Source organism: Epinephelus lanceolatus, chromosome 1, assembly GCF_041903045.1.
Source record: "Epinephelus lanceolatus isolate andai-2023 chromosome 1, ASM4190304v1, whole genome shotgun sequence".
NCBI lineage: Eukaryota > Metazoa > Chordata > Actinopteri > Perciformes > Serranidae > Epinephelus > Epinephelus lanceolatus.
Genome location: NC_135734.1, coordinates 26,438,703 through 26,460,627, shown reverse-complemented (window position 1 = coordinate 26,460,627; position 21,925 = coordinate 26,438,703). Strand labels below are relative to the sequence as shown.

Here is a 21,925-nt window from a genome sequence, read left to right as displayed (position 1 = left end):
AGAAGTGTCCGGGGTCCGGCCCCCAGCTTCTAGCTGAACTAATCCTCTCCGTCCTGCTCTCATGTTTCACATCCTGTGAGTCGCTGAGGTAGAAACATGGCTCCTCCCTCTGGAGGTGTCTCATAGTGGCCCACTCTGACCCGTCCCTGTCCGCAGGGGGTGGGGCAGGGTGAGGCGGGGAGGGGGCATTTTAGATTGAAATGTGGCTTTCAGGATGGTGGGGGACTGTGGAGAATGGCAATGACCGCTGCCTTTGTGTTTGGCTCTGCTTCCTTTGGGACCATGGGCAGTGAATGATGCGGCCCCGGGGAAGGTGCCCCTCTCTCTGTTCTCCAGCGAGGACAGAAAAGCGGAGCAGGAGAGGAGCGAAAGGAGGGTAAAGAAAAGCCGAGAGAAGTATTGACTCGGGCTTTGAACGGGGACGCTGCGCTTCAGGGCCAACCCCTCTTGTTGCTATGGTTTTTCCAGTCAATCTTAAGATCCCATATTTGTGTTGCTTGCTGCCCTGCTCCTCCAGCGCAACCCCTGTCACCCTCTGTGACAGGGAACTCATATTCCCATAATCCCCTGTAGCGGCGAGTGAGAGCAGTGTTTAATGTGGTCTTGAGCAAATATGTGCGCTCCAATCAGGGCTGACAGGATGGGGTTTTTGTGCAGCCGAAAGACGTCCTGACAGACAGTCATTATTGGAGAGTCAACAGCCGTGACTGATGACAGCAGAGGTCAGTGAAAGGAGCGTCCAATCTGGAGCGCTGCCTGTTTCAGAGCTTTCACAGCGAAGGGAAAACCGTGGAAAAGAGCATGTCGGATGATTTCACCTTTGGCAGTTCACACCGCGTGTTTGCTTTTTTCATCATCAACAAATTTGTAACAAATTGGAGCATCAACTGAAAAGTGAAAGCCACCTTCAGTGTCTGTTTCCGTCTACTTAACATTTCAGTGTTGAACAGTGAGTCCCACAGTCAGGAAAATAAGTGTTGGGACTTCCTGTGGGAACATTGCTGGACAACAGGGCCTGTTGAAAGAAAACTTGTTAAATGTTTCTGATATCTTTGTACGGCTCTGGACAGCCAATTGAGCATGACTCAACAGCTTTCAAGTGACTCCATCAATCTTGGAAATTGTTTATAAAACAAGGATGGAGAGTTTCATCATTCCTCTCGACCTCATGGTGCAGTCACCTAAACTGCAAACTGAGGAGAGAGCTGACTACCTTACTTTTCATGGCCACCAAAATTATAAAAAAACCATGAGCATCTTGATAGTTCTCGTCCTGTGTTTTCTCAGCTCTGGGAGAACTTGTAAGATACCTTCACATTTTCATAACTGATTTTTATGTTTCAGTGGTTTAAGTTTTAAAGTGTTTTATTTGTATATCTCGACAACTATTGGATGAGGTGCCATAAAATTTTGTCCAGACATTTATGGTCCCCAGAGGATGACTTGTACCGACTCTGATGCTCCATTCACTTTTCATCTCTCTCCACCGGCAGCTTAAGTTTTCTCTTATCCTATGAAATATCTCAAGGTCATTGGGATGGATTGACACAAAATTTGCAGCAGACATTTGTGATTCTCAAACGTTGAATCCTTCTGACTTCAGTGATTTCTGACTTTTATTATAGCGCCACCACAAGGTCCATATTTTTGATTTTTTGGTGTGAAACATCTCAACAATTATTAGATGGATTCCCGTGATATTTTTTATACATACATTCATATTTCCTGAGTGGCAAATTGTATTAGCTTTGCTAATCCTTTAAGTTTCCTATATGGGTTTTCACTAAACAACTGTAAAACTAACTACCATCATCTTCAGCTGTACTTTGTGTTTAGTGCTGATTAGCAAATGTTAGCATGCTAACACGCTAAACTAAGATGTATAAACATTATTCCTGCTAAACATAACATGTTAGCATCATGGAGGTAGAAAGAGAGCTCGTTACAACTGGTACTTCCATGTGTAGAATTACTCAGATCTTTCACTCTGCTGCCGCATCATTGCAGGCGCGCTAGAGTGTGTGTCTGCAGCTGCAGCTAGACCATCTTGGGTCGAGCAGATAACTTCCAGTTTAGCACTCTGCTAACTTAAATGGAGATATTTTTTATACTCCTCTTCATCCCCTATGGGACATAAAGCTTCAATGACCTCTCTCCATTGTATTCGGTCCTTGGCAGCACGTTGCGCCTCTCCCCATGACAGGTTCATCTGTTCCAGCTCTTATGTCACAGTTCTGCGCCAGGTGGTTTTGGGCCTCCTAGGTTTTCTGGGATACTTAAATGGAGAAAAAATTGTTTAATTTTGCAACTTGTGAGACTTTCGAAATATATAGTACCAAATGGATTAAATCCTGATAGTGAAACAAGTCATTTCGTGGGGGTTGTGATGCTCAAAAAAAGTATCCTTTGATTTACTGACGTCTCTTTCACAGTGTAAGTGTATATGAAAAAGTCTTTTTGGGCAGAACATGACAAATTCGAAGGTGAGTTGTTCTGCTGTTTGGCCACTATGAAAATTGACTTCAAATCCTGGCGCACTTCCTGGGGACTCAGTTAGCATTTGGATGTTAGCATTCATGTCAAAGAACCTCTGTGCCGAAATACATCCTCACAGAGCTGCTAGCATGACTGTAGATGCTTGTTTGGTTACCTTTGTTTTACACTTTGATGGTGTTAATATTACATCCACATCACACATACAGAGATTTCTGTTTAACCATGAATGATAAAGTGAGTCAGGTGAGGTGTGGTGATCGCAGACAGCCAGGTGGTTTTGGGTTTTTATTGGTCTCATCTCATTCACATCACTAAGACTCATCACACTGTAACCACAAGACACAAAGTGAGTGCAGGAATGTGACCGACCGCAGCCTCTCTGTTACAGAGTCATATTATTATTAGAGACTCGCAGAGATCTAATCTAATCTACTCGGTGAAAAAATCATGTGAGAGAAATTTAATTGCAGCAGTGCCTTGGGCTAAAATTATATTTGTCATTACTGTATTGCTTGATGAAGTCTGTTTTGTCTTAATAAATGTCCTCTGATAGAGCTGCTAAAGATCAGTCTATGGTATGTCTCCAGCTGGGTGTTGTTTTTAATGAGCTTTTAAATGAAGAGATCAGACAGCACAGGCGAGCTATCGGGGAAATTATAATTCCTGAGGCTCCTGCGGACAGTGGCGGGGTCTATTTCAGTTTAACCTCCATATAGAAGTAAAAACACTTCATGTGTGTTTTTAAGGCATCAGCATTGAGCCAACTCTTCATGTCATCTCTGCACATGAGACAAGCTAATTCCTGCTAAATCCTGTCTGACCAGCTGACAGCTCAGCGGCCCGTCCTCGCCTGCAGGCAGCCCAGTCGGCCGTGTGCGGCTGAGCGGTCACTGCTCCTCTCTCAGCCCGCGACACCAGCTTGAACCTACACTTAGGGTTAACATGAGCTCTACGTGACCTCAGAGAAAAGGCCCGGTTTGAAAAGAGGTCGCAACCTTTTATTGACAGGATCATCATTCTCTCCCCCGCAGGCCCCTCCTCCTTTTGTTGCTCCCCCCATTGATTTCTCAGACAATGAAGACGATCCTTTGTCGACAAGGATGATGTCCTGCAGAGAGCAAGCTCATCTCCTCCGTGTGTGTGTGTGTGTGTGTGTGTGTGTGTGTGTGTGTGTGTGTGTGTGCGCTCACCAGCCGCTGCCTTTTAGCTCTATCTGTTATGATATGAATTATTGAAATACATAACAACAGCGATCTGAAGCTGAACTGGAATTGAACTGAGCGTGATGCAAGAGGAGTATTTATTTGATTGTTGCTTCCCAGTTTCAAAGCTCCAGTTTTTAATCTGGCTCATAAAGCTTCGTACAGCTTAGCACCAGCTGAGTTTCAGCACTGCTTTATGGATTAATCCTTTCATAAAATGAAGCAGAATAATGACATATTTTCATAACAACCTGTTTCCGAATCCTATTTATAAATGCTGGGTGACCAAAATACCTCAGCGTCTTAAAAATAGCAGCACCGCAGTTTTTTTTCCTCTCACTGTTTATGATCTTTATGCTGACAAACCTTCAGTGAATTCTCAAATGATTTTCATACTATAGGACGATAATAAGCTTTCCCTTCAGTCCATGTAAATCAAGTTATTTTTACTGTTTCTGCTGAGCACACTGATGAAACTGCTTAAAATATGTGATATTATTCTATGATGGATTCTTTTAAAAGCACAAAAACATATATTGCTTTATTAGATCCTCAGTTGGATGGAAAGAAAAATACTTAACAAACATGATGCTGCAGTACACCAAACGACTTTTCAAGCAATTTCACGGTCGCAGACAAATTTTCAGTGTCGAAATATGATCACGAGAGTTTAACCTCAGTTGGTATAGGGTGGTCATAAAACTCTGTTGTGATAATGTTGTCATACAGAAATCTAAAGTAGAAGCTTTTCAGGAAGCAGGTGAAGTTTACCCGTGCCGTACAAACCATTTGCAGTCTGAAGTTTTGTCAGTGCCTTTGCAACAGGTTCCACTAATATTGTTTTACGACAGACGTCTGATACAGATTTTTTTTGGTAATGTTCAGGTTTTTTTTTTTTTTTTTAAATTTGACCACAGAAAGTGTTCATTGGTATTTCAGAGAGCTGTATTCTGGTCAGAGTGGAAAAGTCTCTGAGGTTGTATTTTACATGAAGTATCTACTCACTGTTTCAATAGCTGTTTAAATAGCTCCTGACACTCAGCCTTCACAAGTGCACCAATATAAGGTGTGCAAAGTCATCTAGAGGGACTGATTGGACCCGTTAGTGGGCAAGTTTGGCACCCCGGGTGTAGACAGTGAACATGGAGTAGACTCTGGGGAAAAGCAAGAATGTGAACAAGTCTTGGTTTGTGGAAAAGGAGGAGAAACTGGTGGCGTGAATAAGGGTCAGTGTTTAATTCAGTGTGTATCTGATCCAACAACCAGCACTTCTTATAGTGAGAAATCTTCATTTTTGAAACAGTTTGCCTCCTGTACTTGCTACCAGCAGGATCTTTAGTAGATAGATATCATCTTCCCTTAGTCCATCAGGGATGTGTGCAAGATGAAGGGGTGTGAATGTTGTACTGATAATAAAAACCAAAATATGTCCTATTTCTTGAAGGAAGTTCAGCAAATTATTTTCTACCAAAAGCAGGATGGAAAATGATCGCAAAAGAAATCTAGTTGTTGTCCTCGACCCTAAAAGATCTCCAGTCTTTGCAAAATTTTAAAGTGTGTGACTAAAAACTAACATTGTCTTTAGATGTGAGACGGTGTCACACTAATGTCTTTCAAAGTCGAGGCAACAAGGCGTTATGCATTCTTAATCCTCATTGTTTTGACTGAAGCCTCCACACAAACACAAAGAAGGTGATCTATAATTTATCTTGATATTCATGAGTTTGTCTCTCGCTCCACAGCCCATCTTAAATCAGGCCGGGCTGCCGCAGGGCCCCTCGGACCAGAAGGTCGTTGTGGTGACGGTGGACAACTGCGACGCCTCCGTGGCCCTCAGATTCGGTCACATGATCGGAAACTACACCTGCTCTGCTCAGGGCAGCCAGTCAGGATCTAAAAAGTGAGTCCGCTGGAGTTACATCTGCAGAATTATCAGTTCTTTCATCAGGATAAGGAAGATGAATCTAATTTTTGCAACAAGAATTTTCATAAATTACCTTTTGTTCTCTGCCTCACATCTCCCCTCATTACTCCTGTATTGACTTCACTAATTTAATTGATTAGTTTCTTTGCTGCGGGCTCATTAACAGAGAGAGTAAACTTGTTTTGAGATGAAGTTCCACATCTCCAGGGTGTTAGCTAAGCTTTGCCTTTTTTCCTTTATTGGGATGTTTTCTGTTTTCATCTCCAGGGGGAAAAATAACACTGTAAAACTCTCTCTGTGATTAATTTTTCATGCGCCCCCCATTAGTGATGATGATGTAAAGGCAGAGCAAAAAACTGCGAGTGCGTAAATGTTGACGGGTTCCATGTTTTCAGATCACTGGACCTGACCGGGCCCCTGCTCCTCGGAGGGGTTCCCAAACTCCCAGAGGACTTCCCTGTTCGCAACCGGCAGTTCGTGGGCTGCATGAAGAACCTGCGCATCGACAACCAGCACATAGACATGGCCAGCTTCATCGCTAACAACGGCACCCTGCCAGGTACGTGTTGACCTGCTGTTTGGCATCCAGAGATAATTCTTGACTTCATCTCTTAAAGCTGCTCTGCAGTCAGACAGAGTTTTATTGTTGGACCAGCCGAGTGAGAGAGACTGGCAGAGGAAAGAGAATAACAATGATTATAATGAGCACAGCGGGGAAGTGGAGTCGGTGGGAAATGATCGTTGTACCTGCTATGAATAGTTTATTACCCTCTGACTCTTTGCTGCTTTGATGAAATAATGAGGTGGGACAGATCAAACGAGTAAATCAACCTCTTATTCTCTCACCCTCCTAGGATGCTCTGCCAAAAGACACTTCTGCAACAACAACCCGTGTCTGAACGGAGGGACCTGCGTGAACCTGTGGGGCTCCTTCAGTTGTGACTGCCCGCTTGGGTTTGGAGGGCAAAATTGCGAAAGAGGTGAGTCAAGTGGAAAAGAGCCGGTCAGCTGTGAGATGAGGTCTGACCTGTGTGACAGGCTGGTTTGACCCGAGTCTGTCCTCCATCTTTGTGACCCGAGACTCAACTTGTCATCGAGTTTGAAGCCGTCATCCATCAGGTCAAAAAAAGCAGAGTGGAAACATACGTGTGGGAGCATATGTTTGCTGAGGGGTGCTGCACGGGATAAATGTGCATGTGCTTACACAGGAGCTACAGGAAACTGCTCAGACATACTTACGCTACATCAGGGGTCCATCAGCTGTTAGTCCAAAGACTCTGTGCTCTCTCGTCTGTAGGGTTGTTGTAGAGTTTTCCTAGTCGACCAATAGTTGTCATTTAGGTCCATTAGTTGACTAGTTGCCCACATGTTTACAATATTAATTTGATTATTAAATGATATGTTTTGGGCGGGACAACACAATGGTTTGAGTTGAAGGTGTGAGAAAGAATAGTATCAGTAACAACACTGTGCTACATTACAGAGAAATCCAAACCTGTACTAATGAACCTTCATTAATATAGGCCTATATTTTATCTACAAGTGCACGTCACACACTGAGCGAGCTGCCTCTTAATGACGCTGTGGGCTAATGGGCATATAGCTACTTCCATGTTTCAGATGATGCGTCATGTTTGTAGTCGACCAATGAAGATGAGTTTACATATCACCTTGGGTTCGTCCCTCTCCTTCTCAAAATGATCCCACACTTTGGATTTCCTGCCCGACATGTTATTAACTAGCCTGTGGAATAACCGCAGGTACCAGCCCTGTAAAGTAACGTGACTCCTGTCTGGCAGCCCTACTCGCCTCAGACCCAACTTCTCTCTGGACTGCACATGCCAAAATTCATTATATATAATTATATATAATTATATTTCATTTTGTATGATTTCGGACATTCGGTTATCTCTCTGCTGAAGCCACTCACGTACTCTGGGGAAATCATAAGGCTAGGTCTGCATGACGTCTGCTCCATAGCTGCCATAAAACTTGTCTGTCTCAGCCTGTCTGTGCCATTGATTAGCTCCTGCTACCACAAATCTCTCCCCAAGTTGAGCTGACTCATGGGCCATCCACAGCCCTTACACTTTGACCTGACGTGATGTCATGTCAGATTGGAGGACTTTATTCAATTGGCACATAATAAACTTTTTTTCGTGTTTTCTTTTAAATCTAAAACAAATGTTCAGATAGCACATTAGTTTTGGTAAAAAAGCCAACTATTACTATACAAACTGTGTTGTTTCACCCTTTGTGAAGTGGGGGGTGCTGCAGAACCCGAGCACCCACCTCTCAGCACCCATGAATGGAAACAGTATCAGAGACTCATTAATGCAGAAACGGCTCCATCTGCATTTAAAAATAACAAGTAGAGTTATCGGTGTGTGTCAGATCAGTTATAGCAGCTTTCTGGGAACACCTGACTTAATTTCAGACGTACACAGTCATAAAAAGCCTGTTGATTATACTGCAGTAGTTTTAATGTCTGATTTATGACAGACAGAATCAGTTGTGAGAATCAAGCTGCTTGAAGTAGAATTTTCTCTGTTTCAGATGATGTAGAAGCATTTAAGTCTAATTGCTTTTTGACTTTTTAAGTACCTCGCTGATGTTTCTGTGCCGGTGTTCTCCAGTGTCTGTCTTTGTTCCACCTGATCCGCTGCAGCTGTTATGTGTGCTGATTTATGGTTTACAGCAATTTGAGAAGAGACAGGAAGAGGAGTGAGCGCTGTAAAACAACACAACTCTTGTTTTTAGCTTCAAGTAGAACAAGGGGAGAAAAAGATTTATTTCAGTGAGCATTTTTTCATGCAGATCAGATTTAAAAGAAAGCAGAGCCGGATATTTAAATGAGGGCAGGCGTGTTGCAGAGTACATATGTGAGGATAAGGTGGGGTGGGGTGTAGAAGTGGGACATGGTGCAGTGTGATCGCGTTACTCATCTCCTAAGGTTGTTTAATGAGCTCTGATCACTTGAATATATTATAATCAACAACAGTCCTGAGCAGTCATCAACACCATTAGAGGAGCCTTTTAAAATACAGTTGTTTGGGTATTAATGTGCGTGTGAATGATGTAGAGCTGAAATGACAATTGATTAGTGGGTCAACAGAAAATTAACAAGTATTTTGAAAGAAAAAAGAAGAGCTCCTGCAGGAATTTAGTTAATGTTGCGCTGGGATTTTACCCTTTTTTTCCAATATTTTTATTGTTATTTTTTAATTATAACAAATATTTTATATCAATAAAATTGTCAATCTTAGCAGCAAACACAATATGTAGCTTATATGATTATATAGGATGAATAAAACTGATTGATAAATGTATACAGGAGGTCACTAGATGTGGCTAAATGTTCACTATACAGTTAATCAGGCTGGTTACTGGATTCATTTCCAACTTTCTTTTTATCTTTTTGTGTAAATGTGAAACATTTAGCAGTTTCTCTCTGTGCCTCTCACTCCTCTCACCAGCCAGTGCTGTCAGCCAGAGTGCATTGGGTTTATTTGCCATCACTAATCGATCATTTCGATCAGGTGCTTTTCTTCGCTGTGTACAGAGACGCCGTGATCAGACAGAAAGTGTTCCACATCAGGCAGCGTCCTTTCCTGTCACCTTGTTTTCACGTTTCAAAGAGCTGAAATGCTTCTCAGAGTCGATGCACGAGTGCACAAACACCACAACATCCCTCTGATTCATCAACCACGCAAATAAAACTGCATTTTAAATGATTTGGAATTTCACTGCTACATTAAAAGATTCATAGTAGACACTGGAGTTTTTAAAGATCCCCTCCAGACACGTTTTAAGACGTACAGAAATATTCCGCTTTGAATAATAATTTATGTCTGATATGTTTTTTTTCCCTGCAAAAAAGTTAAATTCCCTTGTTTAAAGAGTCTTAAAATAAAATCTACTCCATCTGCCTCATTGAAAAATTCAGAATCTATGAATATGTAAATGTTTTCTGGTTCAAATGTTTAACTGCTGCAAAGTTCATTCTCAGTGTGAGAGCACCTGAGGTGTCTCATGTGTGGAAGTGTACACTGGACCATGATTGACCTCCAGAGGAGTTGTGATGTCATAGATCCTGCTGGTACGATCACGTCTGAAACTCAGATTTAAAGAGAAACCCTATTCATTTATTTATTAATTTATGATTTATCAAAGGGGTCTGACAACATTATGTAAAGGACACTACAGAGAATAAAACATTTTTCTTAACCTTTGGCTTGACTCAGCTCACGAGTCCTCTCCTTGGTAAATCGAGCTGCACTTATATAGCATCTCTCCAGTCTTTCGACCACTCAAAGTGTTGTCAAACAACATGTCACATTCATCCCTTCACACACACGCTCATGGCCACCGAGCCCACTATAAGGTGCCACCTGCAACTCAGTTTTAAACATTCACATGCAATTTTGTTCAGTATCCTGCCCAACGATACACAGCATGTGGTCGATGGGAGGAGCCAATCTTCCTCCTGAGTCACAGCCGCCCAGATCCATAAGCGAGACTTGATTAGATACAGTAACAAACAGACCAGATCAGCGAAAGGCTGAAGAACATTTTATAAATTTGTCAGATGCTTCAAGCAACAATCTGAGACTTTAGTGGCATAAAAAGTGCTTTTAATGGACAGTCACTGTCAGTGCAATATCGCCTCAAAGATTACATTGCAGCACATTTTATGGCTGCCAGCTGCAGCAGCCTCTCTCAGTACTAGACCAGTTTCAAAAATTGTATCTCCCATTTGTGACTTTGATACAAAATCATGGGAAATAACCTCCAGGTTAAAAAAATACAAAAGTTACCCTTTGAAATGAGCACAAAAAACGTTCCCTCTCCTGCAGCTGAATGTGTCTTGTTGTGTCAAATTCTGCACGTGCATCATTCTGCACAGTGAAGCTGAAACATCACATTCAACCAACAGGAGGAAAAACCCATTTTAGAGCAGAGGAAGACTTTGATCATATGTTATTTAAATCTTTACCTCAGCGTCCTCATATCCTTTCTTTCTAAATAACCAGTGCAGGTGTTGATGTGAGCACCTTGTTGATTTCAGACAGCCAAAAAAAGAGATGGCAGATCACTAAAGTAGAACGTCTGAGTGAGAGTTTTGTAGCTGTAATGACTTGGACGTGATCAGAGAACATAACAGACTCGCTGGTTGACAGTAATGACTCATTGCCTACTGTGAAACTCTCTCCTCACTTATCTTCATCACTTCTTCCAAATTCTTACTCTCTCCTCACAGTTTTTTAACAACTTCTTCTCTCTTTCTCCAGTTATGGCCAGCCCGCAGCGTTTCCTGGGTAACAGTCTGTTGCAGTGGAACAACATGGCGGCAACGGCGGCCTCCGTCCCCTGGCATGTAGAGCTCATGTTCCGCACGCGTCAGGCCAGTGCTACTCTGCTGCACATCTCCTCCGGCCAGCAGCACAACCTCACGCTGCAGGTGAGAGCAACATGAACGTGGAGACACACAAACACAGCTCCTGGCTACACGCTGGTCTCCTTCATACATTATTTGGCTCTGCAGACAGTTTGAAGTGTTGCAACACACAGTAATGTCAGTTTATCCTGGAGGAGAAACATTTTGAAGGTTATTGAAGAGCATAACTTGACTTCTGTAAAAGGGGAAAAATGTCTCATATGTTTGATGGAAGCAGGATAAAACATTTTAGGATTGAGGCTCCACCTGTTGGCCATCTGAGTCGCAGCACGTCACTGATTATCAGAGGACCAAAATGATCAGACGCTCATTGTAGCATCTGTGTTTGTCCACTTTTTTGGCCTGTCTAGACCGACGCCTCTTTGATGTTACATAACTGTCCGATAATCTATTTCCGGCCCTGCACACCTGTGCACGACAGTCAGAGCTGTGTGTCTGTGTTCATCATGTGCTGATTCTTGGTGGTCTTTTTTTCTCCTCTGCTATTGAACATCGGTTCAATCTCCCTCCCGCTGTGTCCTCCCTGTTCCCGGCTCTCCCCCTGCCTTTGTAGCTGCGCGGGGGCAGCGTGCTGATGGGGCTGCACAGAGGGGAAGACTCCACTCTCTCCCGCGTGGAGGAGGTGCTGGTGAACGATGGAGACTGGCATCATTTGCAACTTGATATCAGCAGTTTGGGGGGAGCAGCGAGCCACCACAAAGCAGTGCTTTCTTTGGATCAGGGCCTCTACCTGGTGAGTTGTTGTATCCTCACTGCTTTGAATCACCATGAATTACATTTTTTTGCAGCCATAAAGTTTGCATCATGCATCTTTTCAGGCCAGTATGGATGTGGACGGGAAGCTGCGAGACTCCAAGCTGAAGATTGTGAGCGTTGGCGGTGTGGCGAGGCCTGATGGGAAAGTTCAGCATGGCTTCCGTGGCTGTATACAGGTCAGTCCCTCCTGTAGACCCCACTCATATCAGCGTTTGTGATCAGGTCTAAAAGCAAATATTTAAAGTGTTAGAGTGAGAACTCGTCCAGATTTGGTAAAATTCATTGAAATAAACAATTTCTTAGATGTTTAGATTACATATAAATGTTGTTTTCAGTGTTGCCAACTTTCTGACTTGAATTAACTTTGCAACAAACATAAACTTATTCAGAGCATCAGGGAAAAAGAAAGAAATATAATATGCATGCTGCTCAGAGTAATTGCACGGGGTCTCCTCTCTCTCCTCTGTGCAGTGGGTGTTAGACAGGCAGGAGCAGAGGAGACACTTCTCGCAGTGTGAGTTCAGTCGTAGAGAGTTTCTATAGTTCAGTTGACACTCTCGCTCTCTACATTGGAAAAGCGAGAAAGGTGTGCACTGTAGTGTAAGTGCCAAAGCTGTTATACCATTCAAGTGTTTCCTTGAGGATTTTTCTATTGAATCTAATACAGCGTACTTTTTAACGCTCCAATTAATGCACGATGACATCACCACTGTGTTTGGGTTATTGTTAAATTGGTCTTAAATTTCATTCCAAGTGGCATTAAAAAAGTCTTAAATCTAACTTGCCTTAAACTGTAGGAACCCTGTCAGTCATATCAGAATAATATTTTAACTCCATTTTGTGATTGTATCAAAGTCGTCCGAATCCAGAGACAAGATTCGCTCAAGATCCAACCTTTTATGATGCTGTGATCAGAAAGTATCCAACATGGATTTCATCATATATCCGTCATAGTTTTAAATATCTGAAAAAAACATCTCCGGATTCTGGGTATTTTGCTTATAGACAGACATTTACTAATATGATAGCACACGACATTTACGCAGACGGGCACCTCAAAGTGTTTTTTTGACCCAAAATAGCAACTTGTGTGTTCCCAGCACATTCCAGGAGGCTGTTTCACCAAATTGCACTTTCCAACTTTAGATAATTTCTCCTTTCCCACCGTACTTGAGAGCTCTGTAGGAATTTGGAATCTGAAATTTGTGAGCAACAATCATTTGCCATCTGGACGTCAAGTGTTCCCGTGGATGTGACCATGTGTTTGATTGCCTGCAGGGTCTGCGTGTGGGCGGGGCTCTCAGTCTGTCTCAGGCGAGGAAAGTGAACGTGGAGCCAGGCTGCAGCGTGCCCGACCCCTGCAGCTCCAACCCCTGTCCTGTCAACAGCTACTGCAGCGACGACTGGGACAGCTTCTCCTGCACCTGCCTCGCTGGTCAGTCTGAAACCAAAAATCATGATTATAACGTTTTGCAGGGCAGGAAGGTTACTTTAAAAACCTTTCAATCACCGTCCTGTAAATATTATTTCAACCTCTTTTGAGTGGTGTTACCCGTGTTGTGAGAGAGCCGCAACTTATTTGTTTGTTTTACTTTCTCGTTACAGGTTACCATGGCACCAACTGCACTGATGTATGCTCGTTAAACCCCTGTGAACACGAGTCGGTCTGCACCAGGAAGCTGAGCTCCCCTCGTGGTTACACCTGCGACTGTCCCAGCAACTACTTCGGCCATTACTGCGAGAAGAAGTACAGTTTCCTTCACCTCTATGTTAAACTGTGCGTTCTTGTGTTGTATGTTTTCACTCTGCAGGTACACTGACCATGTGTTTCACCTACAGGACCGACCTGCCGTGTCCCCGAGGCTGGTGGGGTCACAAGACCTGCGGCCCCTGTAACTGTCAGACAGACAAGGGCTTCGACTCTGACTGCAACAAGACGAGCGGAGAGTGTCGGTGCAAGGTGAGTGTGTGCCGAGGATTACTGGTACCTGTGAACATGGATCATGATTTGGAGTCATCATCAATTTCTACAACTGGCTGTTTTCTCACTGTTGAACTTTACGGCCATCCAGTCATTCATAAGATGTATTGCATTTATTCCACCAAGGTCAAATGTTCCATCTCACAATGTCAGTATAAGAGAAAAATAATTTGTGTATCCGCCCCGTGATTCAGATCTGTTCCAAAAATTAATGGGTTCCTTCTTGGCCCATGTTTTACCTGTCCACCAGGTTTCATGAAAATCAGGCCTGTAGTTTTTTTTAGTAATCCTGTTTGCAAACAGAACAACAAATCAACTGCTAACATAACCTGCTTGGTGGAGGCTGTACTACAAACCAGAGTATGTTTATGATACATACTAAATTATTTTCTAAATAATAAAAATGTAAGTGATCATTTTTTTCCAGTTCTAAACAATTATGAAGAGTTCCTTTACAAGGAAAGACAAGAGCTGCTCTTAATATGAATAAACCACCAGTTTGATTGATATTATATTGATATTCCTTTGAGCGCACAATTTAAAAAAAACATGATTTATGAAAATTTAAAAACTTTGAGATAACCCATCAAAACAACCAACACCAGTTTCACTGATATTCCGTGCCATGCTTTTATTTATTTAGTATTCTTACTGAAGTTATTCAGTTTATTCTTCAACTTTATTTAGTTCAGTTTTTATGAAGTTGATCCATTGATATAAGATCAAAGCTTTGGTATTCGTAAAACATGGAGACAGTCTGTAAGTGACGGCACATAATCTGACTTCCACTGTTGTACAAGTAATGTCAAAATGGCTGTAATGAACTCTGTTACAGCACTGAAGGATGTAAAGGTGAAATAGAGACTTTGGGGAGTAAACCTAATGTTGTACACTACACTCATTCACAGTCTGTATGTAGTATGGCACTGAGACACAGCTCAATTCTGACCAGGAAAAAGTAGATGGCGGACGTAAATGAGAAACTCATCCAGGGGCCAGATGCACAAAACTGTGTAGATTCATGACTAAAAGTGTGTGTACACACAAAGGCAGTATTATAGAGATGTAGTCAGATGAATAAAGCCATGCATACACCTAATTCTGTTTTATAAATTTAAGTCATTGTGGTGCATGTGGGCACAAGCCTCATGTCCACACCCACAGTTCACCATAAATGGAGGTAAGAACACTCTAAAACACACGTTGCATTAGATAACCGTGCTTCACCTCTCATCAGACCTGTCAGTAAGAAATACAGTAGAGAAAGTGCAATGTCATTGACTGTGTCGCTTTGCCAAGGTTCTCCAACCATATGAAAGCAGCTGTAATAATGTACTGCTGTGGAGTACTGTTTTCATCCCACTAATTCATCACATTCCTGCAAACCATCGTCACAGTCATTATGATTATTAAATGTCAGAAGGCTGATCAATGATTTATCAACAGACTTTACAAAGTGCTTCACATGATAACATTAAACAATGCAAACAGGGAGATGTTTGTAAATAAAGACAATGATGAAATGTATCACTCCTCATGAATTATTTAAAATTCCATTTATAAATGCACATTTGACTGGCATTTTACAGAACGATGTGCAGCCTGCAAAAATAATAACACAATATGTGACATTGGCAAACAACCTAAAAACACTGTCTGTCTCTCATATATTTAATCTGTTTCAAATCGTATCACCCACAGCTGTCTCAGCTCAAACTGTGTGTACGCCCGGTGTGAGAATGTGTGAGGTGTGCACATTCCTCATTTATAGATACCAGTCAGTGTGTGGGAAAAGGCGTTCCCGTTGTTTATGCATCTGGCCCAGATGTTTTGAACAAGCAGCTGCAGCCTGTCACATCTCTCAGGTTGAAATATGTCTGGTTGTATGAAAATGAAGGAGCTGCTATTAAAAAAAGCTTTAATCAGCAACTTCCTCTCTCCAATCTTGTTTCCAGGACAACCACTACCGTCCTGAAGACAGTGACACCTGCCTGCTGTGCGACTGCTACCCAGTCGGCTCCTTCTCCAGAGCGTGTGACCGAGAGAGCGGCCAGTGTCAGTGTAAGCCCGGTGTCATCGGACGCCAGTGTGACCGCTGTGACAACCCCTTCGCTGAGGTTTCTCCTAACGGCTGTGAAGGTCAGAATTCATCACATTACTCTCATATATAATGTAATGCTCAATTTATAACCACTGCTTCATTATAGCTACAAATATATTTAATATTTTTCCATTTTTACCCTCATCATCTCTCTCTCGTCTCCTTCCTGCTCCTCCTCTCAGTAATCTATGACAGCTGCCCTCAGGCCATCGAGGCTGGGATCTGGTGGCCCAGGACTAAGTTTGGTCTCCCTGCAGCAGTTCACTGTCCCAAGGGAACGCTCGGTATGATGGCTTTTCAGGCAGCTCATCAAATTACCATATAATAATGGCAATATATGAAACTTGCCTGCAGTCCTCTGCCTCAGCTGCAGTCTATTCCTCACCTCTCGTGTGATAACACACACTCTCTCTCTTCTCCTCCTTCTCAGGCACAGCGATCCGACACTGTGATGAGCACAAGGGCTGGCTGCCTCCCAATCTCTTCAACTGCACCTCTGTTACCTTCAGCAAGCTGAAAGCCCTGGTGAGTAGCTCCTCTCCCTGTCAGTGTTAAAATTAAACGTGCAATTCCCACAATGACATCCTCGTTTGTGAGGGTATGGAGGCAGAAGATGATTTAAACAAGGCTCTATTTTTATCACATTTTTGGGCGTGTTGAGGAGCCATCAGTCATCATGTTTTCTACAGTGCTGTGTAGATATTTCAGTCTGGTCACATTTACCAAGGAGGTTATGTTTTCACTTCAGTTTATTTGTCTGTGGAGGATTACAGAAAAAAATACTTGCCCGATTTTCATGAAACTTGATAAAAGGGTGTAGCATGTGCCAAGGAAGAAGCCTTGATACTAAAGATAATTTTGTTCACATACAAAAACTGTAAGGTGGTCAACAACAAATGAATTGCAGTATGCAAAACGTACAGGTCGAAAATTACAAACAAAGACACAACAACTTCAGACAAACGTGTTTTAATGAATAAATACAATTTTTTTAAAAATAATGATTGATTTTTGTAAATTTAATTTAGTATTATTCTGTAGTTAAAATGGCTTTGCAATTGGTCAAGAGCGCTTTATGACTTGATTAGGACTCGATACAGAGTTTAACTCAGCTTAACTTCATTTATATAGCACCTTTTATAAAAAAAAATGCAGCCCAAAGTGCTTCACATGGCAAAATTGGAATGACACAGACACTATTTTAAGGGACAACACAAACAACTGAACATGAGGTTTTGCAAGACTAGAAAATTAAAACAATAAGACAATTAAATATTAAAAAAGCAAACCAAACAAAACAGGACAAACTAACAAAAAATACTATTAAAAGTCCATAAAATAAAAAGAAAGTAAACAAATAAAATAGAATAAAAAAAATGACTTGGCCCCACCTCTGCTGGTTTGTGTAATTAGGTTTTTTTCTATATGCAATTTTAAACTTGGAAAAAAAAAAAGGGAAAAAAATATGTCTTCCTTTTGAACACAGTTGTTCGTAAATCTGTTCTTGATAAGAAGCTGCCATGTTCATGATGTTATTTCAGTCTCAGCATTTCATATTTGCACATATGTACAAATATTTTCTGGTTGTCATAAATGTATGTGAAAGTATTCAAAATATTTTTAGTCTAGAAGTACATACAAATGCACAGCCCAGACATTTTGATATAACTTTAATAGTTTTTTAAATATCTCCAGACATATATAGTGGTTGCACATCACAGAAGACTGGACTATTACCCTTGTCAGAGGTCTGTGCTCTCTGAGTGACCTTCTAGTTAAAGACATGTTGTCCTAATGAAGCATCAATAAGTGACTAAATCGTTGTTGTTTTCCTCTCCTTTCCTCCAGTCTGAAAAGTTCTCCCGTAACGCTTCTCTCCTGGACTCTGGGCACGTTCAGCAGACGGCAGCCATGTTGGCCAACGCCACCCTGCACACAGAGAAGTACTACGGCAGCGATGTGAAAGTAGCTTATCGGCTCACACAGAATCTGCTGCAGCACGAGAGCAACCAGCAAGGCTTCAACCTCACAGCCACACAGGACGTCCACTTCACTGAGGTGAAACATCACATCACAGCATGAAACTAAATAAAAACAGTAGATAGATGTGGGTTGTTTTTTTGTTTTTTTTGCAGTAAACAGATTTGGTATGTAAACAGGAAGCCTGGTGGGACTCCACAGCCTTTCATGCTGTATCTGCAGGGAATACATCACACTTCATTTCACTCTCCGCCGTGGCATCCTGTCACACTGAACTCTCGCTGTTTTCTGACAGAATCTGGTCCGTGTGGGCAGCGCCATCCTGTCTCCAGACACCCGCCCCCACTGGGAGCTGATCCAGCACTCAGAGGGCGGCACGGCGGCACTGCTGCGCCACTACGAGGAATACGCAAACACCCTGGCACAGAACATGAGGAAGACCTACCTCAGCCCCTTCACCATCGTCACACCACACATAGGTGAGCATTTTGTACCACAGAGAGCAATATGTGACGTTAAAGGCTGTAGAGCTTCCTTACTGGGGATACATATGTTAATAAATCAGTGCTATATTATCTTGCAGTTTGAGATTAACAGTTCATCAATGTACATACACGGTAGAGCTGCAATGATTAAATCAACTATCAAATTAATTGCCAAATAATCTGATCATTGATTATTCAGTTTGAGTATTTTTTTTTTTTTTGGAAAATAAGTAAAAATTCTGTGATTCCAGCTTCTTAAATGTGAATATTTTCTGGTTTCTTTGCTCCTCTTTGCTCAATAAATTAAATATCTTTGGGTTTTGGACAAAATAAGACATTTGAGGCTGTCATCTTGACCTTTGGGAAACACTGATCAACATTTTTCACCATTTTCTGACGGTTTATAGCCCAAAAAACTGTTCGATTAATGGAGAAATAATCGAAAGATTAAACAACAATGAAGATAATCGTTAGTTGCAGCCTTAATATGCAGTTTGTAATAAGTTTTAGATAAAAACAGTATCATTATTAAGGAACAGAAAACAGAACCAATCAGGGCTCCTAAAACAAATAAAATAAGACAAATTAAAGTACAAATAAAATCCAACATGAATAAAACAGAAAGGGGCCTCACAGTTTCTAAGTGAAAATATAAAGAATTTTATTATCCTTAATTAAATTATTTAATTAAATTTTATTTATTCTTTACTTAAATTAAAAAATTAGATCAAACTTCGTAGAAATCCCCTTGGTAATTATTAGTCTTTGTGATCAAAGATTGAGAAGAGGAAATGTCTGTTATTCATTTTAACCCATTAATAAATCAGGCTTTATCTGACTGGAACAATCCTTAGAGCACAGATACTTACAGTGCTTCTGTTATGCAAAATGTGTAGAGCTGAAACTAACAACTATATGCTGATTATTTGTCAATTAAGTGATTAAATGTTTGGTCTTTAATGTGTCAGACGTTTGTCATAATTTCCTGTAGCTCAAGATTACGTCCTCAAATGTCTCATTTTGTGAGACCAACAGCCAGAGCCCCAAACATATTTAGTATACTATCACAAAAGACAAATAAAGGCAGTAAATGTTAACATTTGAGAAGCCACAAGTTTGGAATGTTGAGCATTTTTACTTTTACTTTACGTAAATGATTTTAAAAGGAGTTCAAGTATTTCATGGTCTTGTTCACGAGTGAGGGTAGAATGGAGCGTGAGATAGATCTGCAGTTTGGTGTGGCTTCTGCAGTGATGCAGGCGCTGGGCTGGTCCGTCGTGGTGAAGAGGGAGCTGAGCCAGAAGGCGAAGCTATGGATTTACTGGTCCATCTACGTCCCAACCCTCACCTATGGTCATTAGCTCTGGGTAGTGACTGAAAGAATGAGATCACAGATACAAGCAGCCGAAATGAGTTTCCTCCATGGGGTGTCTGGGCTCAGCTTTCGAGATAGGGTGAGGAGCTCGGACAGCTGGAGGGAGCTCGGAGTAGAGCCGCTGCTCCTTCTCGTCGAAAGGGGTCAGTTAAGGTGGTTGGGACATCTGATAAGGATGCCTCCTGGGCGCCTCCCGTTAGAGGTGTTCTGGGTACATCCAACTGGTAGGAGGCCCGGGGCAGACCCAGAACACGCTGGAGGGATTACATATCTCATGGCCTGGGAACGACTCGGGGTCCCCCAGGAGGAGCTGGAAAGTGTTGCCGGGGAGAGGGATGTCTGGGGTGCTTTGCTCGGCCTGCTGCCCCGCAACCCGGCCCCAGATAAGCAGTTGAAAATGGATAAATTTTTAAAATAGTACATTTTTTGTCCATTGACTTCAATGATCAATTAGTTATTACAACACTAATCAAGAAAAAGTAAGATCATCCCACCTGTCAGTGCTTCAATAATACGGTCGTTTTTCTAAGGCTTATTCTGAAATTTTTTTGGACTCCATATATAAAAGTTTTATCGCTCCAAGTCTCTGATTAAACAATGCGTCCATTCTCATCAGCAGAGCTCTCTGCCTGTGTGTGTGCCTGTGTGTGTTTTCCTCCGCAGTTATCTCTGTGGATCGTCTGAAGAAGATGAATTTTGCCGGAGCCAAACTCCCGCGGTACCAGTCCCTGAGGGGCCCTCGTCCCGCAGACCTGGAGACGGCTGTCACATTGCCCGATTCAGTGTTCCAACCACCTATGGACACCAAGGGCCACAGACACCTGGATGTGTTCCCAGAGTCCACGATGAGGAACCGCTCAGCCAACAGGAAGAGACGCCACCCTGAGGACGGCCAGCAGGACGCCATCGCCAGTGTGATCATCTTCCACAGCCTGGCCTCGCTGTTACCAGAGAGCTACGATCCTGACAAGAGAAGTCTGAGGTAAGAATGATCATTAACTCTGTAACATTGTAATTTTTTTTTTTTTAAATCTTTCTTTTGGGACATATTTAGAGCAGAGATGTGATTATATAGCTTGTGCCTTAATCACCCAGGACATCTCCAGTGTTTTCATTTGATGCATAAGAATTCCTTGACAATCCTCCACAAGGTCCAAATGAAGAGACTGTTCTGACAAGCTGAAAGTTGCAGCATATCAGACATCACATAGCTGATGTCAACTTTTTAGTTTTACAAGAAGGTTATGCGATAATCAGAGCATAACTAAGATTTAGAGGTTGTCTGCACACGGCTCTCAACATGGCTGAGCTGGCAGGTAGCAGCTAATGGTGCTAACAGCGCGAACAGTGCTTACAATGGCAAAACTGTGTTAACAGGAGGGAAACTGGAGGGTGGGCGCTACACTTCCACGTTGTCGCTGCCCTATTATCAGCGTTAACTGCACAGTGCAAAGGGGTGGTGATGAGGTAGCCAGTAGGATACACACACGCACTAACATGTACGTTCAGCCGGATCAGTTCACCACAACAAACCACAGAGAAGCTCTGATTCGCACACACACAGAAGCAGCATGACTTCATCTTCTGCTCAGGACGCCATTACTCCACTGTACCTTTACATAGTAAATAGTGGTTTGCTGCTCTGAATGTTGCGTACACATGATGTCCATGACATGATTCATTTTCATTGTCGAGAGTTACAGAATTAAAACTGTTGTTTCCTGAATGTATGCCTTTAATGACGCCATTTTCGTCATTGTCTTCAGGGTGCCAAAGCGTCCGGTCATCAACACGCCGGTGGTCAGTATCACAGTGCATGACAATGACGAGCTGCTGCAGCACACGCTGGACAAACCCATCACAGTGCAGTTTCGCCTGGTCTCCACGGAGGAGCGCTCCAAACCCATCTGTGTCTTCTGGAACCACACCATACTGTGAGTACAGCGCACACACTCACACACACACAAATGTAGTAGAGTTAATGATAAAACTAACAGAGGTAGGAGAAGGTCACACATGTGCAAGTCACAAGTCTCAGTCAGTTCGAGTCCCTGTAAAGTCAATCACAAGTCATGAAATTGTGATGATCCGGCCAATAAGCTGACGTTCATGTTCCTTCCGTTGTGGCTTTTGTAGTGACAGATGAAGTTGGATGTTGTGGTGTCAC

General features: G+C 42.3%; 1 protein-coding gene across 3 annotated transcripts in view; it reads left to right on the top strand.

Moving 5' to 3' along the window:
• celsr2 (cadherin, EGF LAG seven-pass G-type receptor 2) overlaps nucleotides 1-21,925 on the top strand; it is a 94,673-nt gene that overhangs the window by 61,188 nt on the left and 11,560 nt on the right. For all 3 annotated transcript variants that reach the window (XM_033626540.2, XM_033626539.2, XM_033626541.2), the window contains exons 6-21: nucleotides 5,441-5,598; nucleotides 6,018-6,181; nucleotides 6,477-6,602; nucleotides 10,914-11,083; nucleotides 11,634-11,813; nucleotides 11,899-12,012; nucleotides 13,115-13,271; nucleotides 13,442-13,583; nucleotides 13,676-13,796; nucleotides 15,773-15,956; nucleotides 16,101-16,202; nucleotides 16,349-16,443; nucleotides 17,767-17,976; nucleotides 18,194-18,377; nucleotides 20,422-20,740; nucleotides 21,525-21,692. In XM_033626540.2, the coding sequence (XP_033482431.1) occupies nucleotides 5,441-5,598; nucleotides 6,018-6,181; nucleotides 6,477-6,602; nucleotides 10,914-11,083; nucleotides 11,634-11,813; nucleotides 11,899-12,012; nucleotides 13,115-13,271; nucleotides 13,442-13,583; nucleotides 13,676-13,796; nucleotides 15,773-15,956; nucleotides 16,101-16,202; nucleotides 16,349-16,443; nucleotides 17,767-17,976; nucleotides 18,194-18,377; nucleotides 20,422-20,740; nucleotides 21,525-21,692 (2,594 nt within the window). The remainder of the gene's footprint in view (nucleotides 1-5,440; nucleotides 5,599-6,017; nucleotides 6,182-6,476; nucleotides 6,603-10,913; nucleotides 11,084-11,633; nucleotides 11,814-11,898; nucleotides 12,013-13,114; nucleotides 13,272-13,441; nucleotides 13,584-13,675; nucleotides 13,797-15,772; nucleotides 15,957-16,100; nucleotides 16,203-16,348; nucleotides 16,444-17,766; nucleotides 17,977-18,193; nucleotides 18,378-20,421; nucleotides 20,741-21,524; nucleotides 21,693-21,925) is intronic.